The following is a 9,500-nucleotide window of genomic DNA, read 5'->3' as shown; positions in this document are numbered from 1 at the left end:
GCACCCCACAGGGCCCCCCCACTGCCATCTCCTATAGAGAACAGTGCTGTGTCCCCCCCCTTGCCAGCCCCCCAGCTACTGCTGGGGACCCCAGCAAAGCATCACCCCCCCCTCCTCCAGCCACAGGCAGAGACCCCACTGCCACAGATCAGGGTCCCCTGGTCCCCCCCACCAGCCCCTGCTGCTGCGGGGGACCCCAGCAGGGGCCCTGCTGGGCTGGACCCCCATTGCCACCCCTGCCCCTGGGCCAAGACCCACAGCCAGCCCCACTACCAGGGTCCCTGTGGTGCCAGCCCACAGCTGCAAGAGCAGGGACACAGAGCCCGTCCCCTGCCCAGGGACAGCGCAGGAGCACCTCAGGGAAAGCAGGCGGGCAGCGAGAGCCGCCCGGAGCCGGCGCGGGGACAATAGCCGTGTCCCTGCTCGCCCCACGAGGCTGGCACGGGTGGCTGCCAAGGCTGAGCTCCGCGGAGCCGCCGCTTCTCCCGCTGGATCCCCGTGCCGTAAAAGGAGGGCTCAGCGCGGCCCCGCCGCGCGTGGCCCTAATCCAAGGCCCGGCCGTGCTTCACCCCCGCTTAATCCGGAGCCAGGGTGCAGCACGGGGTGGGGAGGGGACACGGGGCCAGGGAGCAGCATCACAGCCCTCGCAGACACCTGGTACAACAGGTACCCCCACAGAGCCAGGGGAGCAGCGGTGCTGGCTGCTGTGCCAGGCCACGCGCCCGGGCTGCGGCAGAGGGCAGGGGAAGGTGATCCCGGAGCCCTGCGCCGCCCGCGGGAGAAACAGCCCATTAAAAACCAGAGCACTTGTTGAAAGGCAGCTATTTTGGGCTGCCGCCGCGGAGGGAGGCGCCGCGCAGCCCCTGGGAGCATCCGTGGGGATGGGAGGAGGATCCCGCAGGAGAGGCCCTGGAGGCTGAGGCCAGTGGAGGGAGGGGAGGCTGGGGAGCCTCCTGGGAGCATCAGGTGCCGGTGCCGCAGGGAGCAGGCGCTGGCACAGAGCCCAGCTCCTTTGCATGGGCACCGGAGGCGATCCGGGCTCCTGCCCCAGCCCTCCCCTCGGCTGCAGGCTGAGGCCGCTGCCCTCCTCTGCCTAAGGGGGGGGCAGAGGGAGGGAATCTAGGACAGGAGGAGGAGGAGGAGCGGGGCTGCGGGCAGGGAAGCTGGGTCAGGCCGGGCACGCGGGGCGGCTGTCGCAAGCCCTGGGAACGCGCTGCCCCAAGGAGGGCACAGGGCTGGCGCAGGCGGCAGCGGCGGGGCCGTGTCCCCAGCCGCAGGGAGCAGCCGCGAGGGCGGAAGGGAGCGGGCTGGGGCGCGGGGCTGAGTCAGAGGCGCCCTGGAGCGGTGCCCGCGGCCCCGTGACGGCGGCACGAGGCAGGACGGGCCGGTGCGCGCGGCTGCGGACGAGTCACCGCCGGCCCGCCCGCCACCCCACTGCCGTGGCCGTCCCCACCCACGGGCTGCCCGGCGCTTCCTGCATGCGTCCGGGAACCTGCCAGGCCAAAGGTTAACAAACTTTACTCAATAAATAATTACATCATTAAAAACTGAAGTATTTCGCACTACGGGCTATAGCGGGTCAGCGGTGTCCCTGCTGCCGCCGGCCGGCCTCAGGCCCAGGTATCGGAGCAGGCTGTGGAGCTCCTGGCAGCCCGTGGTCACATCGGGGACAGAGGAGAGGACCTGGGGACAACAACGGGGTCAGCGATGGATAGGGATGGGGTCAGCGGGGAGGGAGAGGGGCAGAGACCTCCATCTCTGGCATCTGCCCCTCACCTCTCTCATCTTCTCCTTCATCTCCTCGTGGCTCCTCAGCTCCTTGTGCACGTGGCAGAGCCGCAGCTCCAGGGCTCGGATCTGCAGTGGGAGATGCCCAGGAGGGGGCTGCCCGGGGAGGGCCCAGCACCCCCCCAGCGCCCAGGCTCCCCCCGTACCTGCTCCAGGTACTTGGAGGAGAGCCGCGAGCTTTCCTCCTCTTTCTCCAGCAGCAGCAGCCGCAGCTTGTCCACCTAAAAGGAGAGGGATGGCAGCGGAGCTGGAGCCCCACAGAGATGGTTCCTGCTGCGGCACACGGGCCCACGAGCCGCTCATCCATGGGTCGTTGCCCCAGCTCGAGGAGCGGGACATGGGGCAGCCCCCGGCCTCACCTCCTGCCGCAGCAGCACTCGCTCCTGGACGCCGGCTGCGTCCGCCTTGGGCTCCTGCCCTCGCAGTTCCTCCCACAGCACCTTGGCCTCTGTCTCGGCGCGCTGCAGCGAGCGCTTCAGCTCCGAGACCTCCCCCTTCAGCCGCTGCGGGAGAGAGGGGACGCTGAGACCGGCCCTGTGGCTGGCACTGGCCACGTGGGGGCTCGAACTGGCCCCCCATCCCACAGGGACCCCACACGCACCGTGACCTCCCCGCTCTTGTCAATGAGTTGCAGCATCTTCTGTTCCTGCTGCTTCACAACATCCTGCAGCTCCTTCTCGTTCTGTAGAGACAAGCGGCCGCGTCAGGCCAGGACCCCCCAGCTGGCAGTGCCCACGCTGGGGCAGGGGACCCCCATGGGGACCATGAGCCGAGCACGGTCCCCACTCCGGGGACACGGCCGCCTCGCTGCGGGGCTGGCTCGGCAGCAGGGCCGTCCCGGAGCAGGTTCCCCGTGCCCGAGGTGAGATGAGCCCCGAGGACCCGCGGGGCACCGAGGGAGCCAGTTACCCAGATTCTCCGTGTCCTAGATCAGAGCGCGCCCCAGTTCGGCGCTGCCCTGGAGTGAGCGCTGCCCCACTTCTGGCACTGACTCACCTGTAGCTTGCCCTGCAAGGCCTTGTTCAGCTTGGCGATGGTGGCAGCCTGGGCGTCCGTCCTCTCCTGGCTCTCCGTGGTCACCTCCTCCAGCCTCAGCTGCAGGTTGGAGCTGCGAGAGGACAGCGAGAGGCTGAACGGAGGAGCCGGCCCAGCAGCGCGCACCACCACACACCAAATCCCTTGCCGAACCTCACCAGCCCTTCCCCAAGAGCCAGGGCAGGTGCCCCACAGCAGCCCCAAGGGCAGGCTGTGCTCGGGACGCGCTCGAGCCCCCGCGTAGCTCACATGTCCGTCTGCAGCTCCCTGAACTTGCTCTGCTCCAGCTCCTGCACGCGGCAGCTCAGCACGGCGAGCTCGGAGACGGCGCCTCGCAGCTCCCTCGCGCTCTCCATCAGGCCGTCCTCGGGCTCTGCGGGCACGGCCGAGGCGCAGGGGCGGTGTCAAGGGGACCGTTGCCTCAAGGGGGACACGGAGTCCCCCCCATTGCCCTCAATGCAGGGACAAGCCTGTGGCTCGGGGCAGGGTGACGGGCACCAGTACCTGTTGGCTTTGGCGTCGAGGCAGGGCCACCCCTGGTAAACGTGCTGGGGGCTTCATCAGCATCTGTGAGAGCAGAGGCACCGTGCACAGCCCCGCACGCTGCACAGGGCACGGCGAGACCCTCCTCACACGGAGGGTTGTGTCCCAGCCCGGGACCTGCTCACAAGGGCCTGGCTTGCACAGGAGAGACCTCCCAGCGCAGGGAGCAGCAGGACCCTGGGCCGCTCACCCCGTGAGCGGGACCCACAGCAGCGAGGGACGCAGGGAACACCCAGGTGCCCTCCTCGCCCAGCGCCAGCACGAGACACTTGCCAAGCACAGGGCAGAAGCTGCCACCAGGCCCCCGAGCAACACCCCAGACCAACACCCCTCCGGGCACCCAAATCCCGGGGCTCACCTTTCCCCGACGCTGCTTTCAGGACGCTGCCCACGAAGGAGTCTCCGGGGCGGTAGGGCGTGCGGCGGGCGGGCGTGCGGCACGCGGGCGTCCAGGGCGTGCGCGGCGTCTGCCAGGCGCCCGGCGTGCGCCAGCCCGGCGTGCGCGGAGCCGGCGGCCGCGCTCTGCCCCGCACGGGGCTGTTCTCGTCCTGTGGAGGGGGCGCAGGGCACAGTGCCGGGGTGCCGCTCGGGACACCTCCGTGCTGCCCCGCTGAGCAGCGCCCACGGCAGAGCCACAGGTGCCTGATCACGGGTGAGGTGGTCCCCACCTTGTCCTTCTCCCCAGGACGAGGCTCCTACCTCCTCCTGCAAAGCAGCTCTGAGACAATCGGCGAGGTCCTGCAGCCTCAGCTTGCTCTCAACAACGTCTACGGAGCACTGAGACACTTTGACCCTCCTGAGCTGCAGCTCCTGGAGCTCGGCCTTGGTGCTCTCCAGCTCCTTGCGGAGCGCAGCCCGCTCTTCCCTGTGGGAAAGGTGGCAAGGTGAGTGGGAGCACCACTTGCCCTGCTTGCAAGGGCACAGGGACATCTTCTAGACCTGCCTCCCCCATTACAACTCTGGGAGAGACCAAACCCCACAGCTTCAGGTCACAACTCTTTGCTTGCACTTCCCAAATCAGAGCAAGGAGATGGAGGCTGCTGGAATTGCACATGGCCTCTTCCCCACTATGTAATCATGCTCTGCTACAAGAACAGTGACCATTCCCTTCCCTTCCTCCCAAAGGGGCTCAATTTCCTCAAATTAAGGGTTATGTAACAGAGCGGGAAATGAAGGCCGTACTGCAGGCACTGGTGCAAGTCCTGGAGCTCCTGGTGCTGCCGGCTGCGCTCCTGCAGGGCAGCCAGCGTGGACCTGAGCTTGGCCTCCGCCTCCATGAGCTGCGTGCGGGACATGCGGTTCTCCTGGTCGATGAACTGCAGCGGGGAGGAAGGAACAGCCCTAAGCGCCCGGGAACGAGCAGAGGGAGGAGCATCCGCTGCATCCCTGGGCGGAGCGGGAGCAGCGGGAGGCTCGGCCAGAGCGGCTCTACGTGCAGGACGGCAGCGGCGCTCGCCGTAGCGCTAATCCCCAAAGCACGTGGTGCCCGCGGCGCGTGACGCGGCGGGAGGCTCGCGGTGCCCGCAGGTGTTTCCTCACCTCGCGGCACTCCGTCATCTCCCGCAGCTCCTGGCAGAGCCCGTCGCGCTCCTGCTGCAGGGCGTCCCTCTCCTTGGCCAGGCTGCCGGGGGAGAGGACGCGGTGACGACGGGGCCCCGAGCGGCTCGGGGCAGAGCGGGGACGGGACGGAGACGGTCCCTGCTCTGCCCTGCATGCCGGGGCTCGTGCGCGGACGCACCGGGCCGTCTCCTCGCCGTAGTCCTCGTTGTCCTGCTGCAGCGCATCCCGCTCCTGCTGCAGGCCGGCCAGCTCCTTCATGCGGCTGCTGAGATCTGCAGCGAGGCAGAGCGCGAGCGCTGAGAGCGAGGAAGAGGCAGCCGCGCGCCTTCCTCCAGCCCCAAGACGTGTCCCAGAGGGACCCCAAGAGCAGCAGAGGGAGGTTTTCTGCAGCTGCTGGAGCTGCACAAGGACAACTACTGCCCTGCAGAGCCCCGTCCCCAGGGACGAGGTCAGACGGAGCAGCCCAGGGGCCACTCCAGGCGCCCGTACCTGCGCTGAGGCGCGCGTTGGCCACCGTGAGCTGCTCCACGTGTGCCACCGAGTCCTGCAGGGCCCCCAATGTCTCCTCCAGCTGCCGGGAGGCCTGCAGAGACACCGTGCCCGTCTCTGCTGAGCGCGCATGGGCTGCACCAGCACCTGCTTCACCTCTGCGGCTGTGCTCGGAGCCGTTCACATGCTCTGCCCCATGGGACCTTCCCACCCAGGGATGCCCCATGTCACCTCCATCCCCTGGGGGGACAGCCAGGCTGCAGAGCAGCACCCCAGGTACCCGTGCTCAGCAGTAGACAACCCCGCTACCTCCTCCTTGGCTTGAAGGGCTTTGTCTGCTTGCTGCCTCATGGCATCCCGCTCGTCCAGGCAGCTCTGCAGCTTGCTGGGCACGCTCTGCAGCATGGCCTGGCACCGGGACACCAGCGACCTCACTAGCTCTCGCTGCAAGAGAAGGGGGTGCCCAGAGGATGAGTCCAGCTGGGACAGCCTCGGAGCCTGGCTGTCACAGCCACGCAGGTGTCTCAGGGGCCACGTAGCCCCATGGCACGACCAGGTTGCACCTCCTCATCCAGGGCCCTCCTTTCCTCTTGCAGGTTTTCAAAGGTGACATCTATGAATTCACGGAAGGGTCGAGACTCAGCAGCCAGAGACGCCTGCAGAGCAGGAGAGCAGGGTCAGGGCTGCGGGACAGAGCAGCCGCTTTGCCTCAAACAAGCAGCAGAGCGGGAGGCAAACGCCAGCCCGGAGCTCGGACCAGCAGCGCCAAGCAGCCTCTCCAGCAGCCCCCAGCTTGTCACAGGCCTTTGGTTTATAGTGCCCCAGTCCAGCAGGCAGCAGATTGGCCTGCAGAGCTGGGAGGTAGCCCTGGGCACAGCAGGGAGGCAGCTGGACGTGCGGCCCGCTCGGTACCTGCCGGTCCACGGCGTGTGCCAGCAGCGCGCCCAGCTCTCTCTGGGAGGCCAGGCCCTGCTCCCGCGCGCCGATCTCGGCGCTGGCGTGGGCGCGGAAGGCCTCCAGAAAGCGATCGCCCTGCGGAGGAGGGATGTAGAGCTCAGAGTGAACCTGCCACGCGGCCACACGCCAAGGGCAGCTCCTGGTGCCGGCTGGCACCTGGGTCTGTCCTTCACATGTTCTGCAGGAGCCCGGGGCTCTTCCTCCTGCCGTGACACAGCTGAGCCCGAGGCAAAAAGCCACAAACCCCTCTAGCCCATCCCAGGTGCTAATGGCATCTGAAAGGACCGTCCTTCCCTCCCCAGGGTTGGCAGATGGGGACACCCCATTCAAGGGATGGGGCAACAGAGCCCGCAGGTGGATGCCACGTCGCTACCTCCTCTTTGGCTCGCAGGGCTTCATCCGTGCGCTGCCGGAGGGCGTCCTGCTCCTGCAGGCAGCTCTGCAGCTTGTCGGGGACGCTCTGCAGCACGGCCCCGCAGCGGGACACCAAGGACCTCAGCTGCTCACGCTGCAAGAGGAGAGAGTGCCTGGAGAAGAGCCGAGCACAGCTCCGAGACACACGCTGCCATCCATGCCAGCGGTGTCACAGCCTCCCTCGCCCATGTCCGCAGGCCACCAAGTCCAGCCACTTCTACAGTGCAAGGAGCTGGTCTACGCAGCAGCCTCCAGCAGTGCCAACAAACCCAGCTCCAAAAGTCCCTTCCTGCCAGGCTGGTTTGGCTCCCGGCTGCCGGGCAGCTCTGAGCAGTGACTCAGCCAGCCTGCATCCTCACTGCCACGCTGAGAGAGCCGGCGGCTGCCCCAGGCAGGACTCACCTCCCAGGCCAGGGCTCCCTGGTCATCCCGCAGGCTCCGGAAAGCCGCATCCATGAGGCCGCGAAGCAGGAGGCACTGCTCAGCCCAGGCGCTCTGCGGGATCACGAGGATGCTCAGTGCAGGCTCCCCGGGCGGCGCAGGCAGCGCTGCCCACGCGCCTGCCCGCTCACAGCCCCGCGCACCGGCTGCCGAGCCGCACCGTGCCCGCGGCCGCCCGCTCCAGCTCCCGCTTCAGCTCCTGCTCCGCCGCCTGCTGCCGCTGCAAGGCCTCCGTCTTCCTCCGCAGCTCCACGTAGAGGCTGTGGTAGATCTCCTCCTCCTGCATGGTGCCCGGTGGTGGGGCAGCGCGGGTTTGGCAGCACCCAGCGCCATCCAGCCCAACCCACCTCCCACACGCGCTAGGGCTGCGGCGGCACCGGCCGCTTCCCCAGGGCAGCTCTGCCCTCTCATTCCCAGCCTCCCAAAAAAGGGCTTCACATTGTGCAAACTCATGGAGCTGAGCAGCACGAGCCATGTGTGATACCCGCGTGCAGCGCCGCCCGCGGCAGCAGCAGCTCCGCTTCCCTTCCACTCCACTTGCGCCCGCTGCGGCCCTGCCAGCGCCAGCAGGGCAGCCCTCAGCCCCCCCCCAGACCCCTGCCCACGCGGGCCCCGTCCCCGGCGCTGCCCCTCACCCCTCGGGGCCGGGTGACGTCCGTCTGCGTGAGCACGTCGCGCTGCGCGGCCGGCCCCACGGCGGGCAGCGGCCGCTGGCTCTCCTGCCAGTCGCGCAGCTGCAGCGAGAGCGCCTCGATGATGATGAGGGTGCTCTCCAGGCGCCCCTCCAGCTCCGCGCGTGGCAGCGACTTCAGCTGCTCCCGGGGACAGCTAGGGAAGGAGGGGAGCCCTGAGGACCCAGGCCCTGGCACGGCACAGCCCCGAGCCCCGGCGCCGCACGGGCACTTACTGCCAGAGCAAGGAGTCCGTTTCGGCAGCGCTGTCCTTGGCACCCGCGGGCCCCCGGGCGCTCGTGTTGGTGCCACGCTCCAGCAGCTCCCGCGGCGTCATGAAGGTGCCGGTGGCCGCGGTGGGCACGGGGGTGACGCTGGTGCCCGCGTCCTGCTGCAGCCCGGCCAGGGGCAGGCTGTGCCGCAGGGACTCGAGCAGGGACGACGCGTTGAGGCTCTTCTCCAGCCACACCAGCGGCATCACCCAGGACACGGCTCCCGTGGCCGGCTCGCACGTGGGCACCGGGGTGGCCGCTGCCTCCGGACCTGCGGGCTCCGACCCAGTGGCCTTGCTGGGTGAGGGCCCAGGGGGGTCCTGTCCTGGCGGGGTGAGGGTTGGGGACACGGGTCCCCCAGAGGTGCCTCCACACGGTGGGACAGCGGTGTCCCCATCCCTGCTGGGCTCTTGGGGTGCCACCGGGCTGCAGGAGAGCTCGGCGGGCGCCGCTCGCCACCCACAGAAAGGGGCTTCTTGTGGGGTGGAGCTGGTGCCGGGGGGCCCTGGGGTGCAGGATGCTGGGGTGGCACTGCCAGGGGAGTCTAGCGGGGTGCTGCCATGGGGCCTTGGGGTGCAGGGCCCCAAGTGGGGGCTGCTGGGCCCCAGGGGGAGGCTGCTGGGTGGCTCCTGGCTGCAGGGCTCCAGGGTGGCACTGCTGGAGGGCTCCAGGGTGGCACTGCCAGGGGGATCCGTGGCACAGGACACCTTGGTGGCACTGCCAGGGGGGTCCTTGGTGCAGGGCCCTACCACGGGGCTGCCAGGGGGGTCCAGGCTGCAGGGCCCCAGAGTGGTGCTGCTGGGGAGCTCTGGGGTGCAGGGCTCTGGGCAGGGGCTCTCAGGGCGCTCGTGGGTGCAGGGCCCAGGAGGGCTGGTGCTGCCCGCAGGCTCTGTGCCAGCGCTGCCGTGGGGCTCTGGGCTGCAGAGCTCCGGGGCGGCGCTGCCAGGGGGCGACTCTAGGAGCCCGGTATTGCCAGGGGGCTCTGGGGTACGTGGTTCTGTGGGGGTGCTGCCACGTGCCCCCGGGGGGCACTGCTCCATAGGGCGCTGCTCCAGGGGGGTGCTGCCAGGGGTCCCCGAGATGCACTCATCTGGGCTGGTGCTGCTGGGGGGCCCTGGGGTACAGAGCCCTAGGGGGGCACCGCCGGGGGGCCCCGGGGTGCAGGGCTCTGGGGCAGCACTCCCGGGGGGCTCTGGGGTGCAAGGCTCTGGGGGGGCACTCCCGGGGGGCCCCGGGGTGCAAGGCCTCCAGATGTTGCTCCCAGGGCGCCCTGGGGTGCAGGGCCCTGGGCTGCTGCCATCATGGTCCTGCAGACATAAGGAGGGTGGAC

The 9,500-nt window shown here is 69.1% G+C and overlaps 1 protein-coding gene across 1 annotated transcript; it reads right to left on the bottom strand.

Moving 5' to 3' along the window:
- Positions 1-1,518: 1,518 nt before the first annotated feature.
- On the bottom strand, positions 1,519-8,385 carry SPAG5 (sperm associated antigen 5). The gene is made up of 22 exons (XM_026047928.1): positions 8,135-8,385; positions 7,863-8,055; positions 7,388-7,507; positions 7,189-7,281; positions 6,746-6,880; positions 6,328-6,447; positions 5,979-6,071; positions 5,725-5,859; positions 5,416-5,509; positions 5,105-5,198; positions 4,906-4,987; positions 4,549-4,682; positions 4,066-4,231; positions 3,725-3,914; positions 3,328-3,390; positions 3,073-3,196; positions 2,785-2,896; positions 2,390-2,470; positions 2,148-2,291; positions 1,935-2,009; positions 1,777-1,857; positions 1,519-1,683 (listed from the first exon to the last, which is right to left on the bottom strand). Exons 1-22 carry the CDS (start codon positions 8,374-8,376, stop codon positions 1,570-1,572), a joined length of 2,685 nt encoding a protein of 894 aa, XP_025903713.1. The 5' UTR covers positions 8,377-8,385; the 3' UTR covers positions 1,519-1,569.
- Between the last annotated feature and the right edge of the window lie 1,115 nt (positions 8,386-9,500).

This window comes from Nothoprocta perdicaria, unplaced genomic scaffold (assembly GCF_003342845.1).
Source record: "Nothoprocta perdicaria isolate Ctin4 unplaced genomic scaffold, notPer1 scaffold_50, whole genome shotgun sequence".
NCBI lineage: Eukaryota > Metazoa > Chordata > Aves > Tinamiformes > Tinamidae > Nothoprocta > Nothoprocta perdicaria.
Note: the sequence above shows the minus strand (reverse complement) of the source record. Positions and strands in the feature narration are given on the sequence as shown.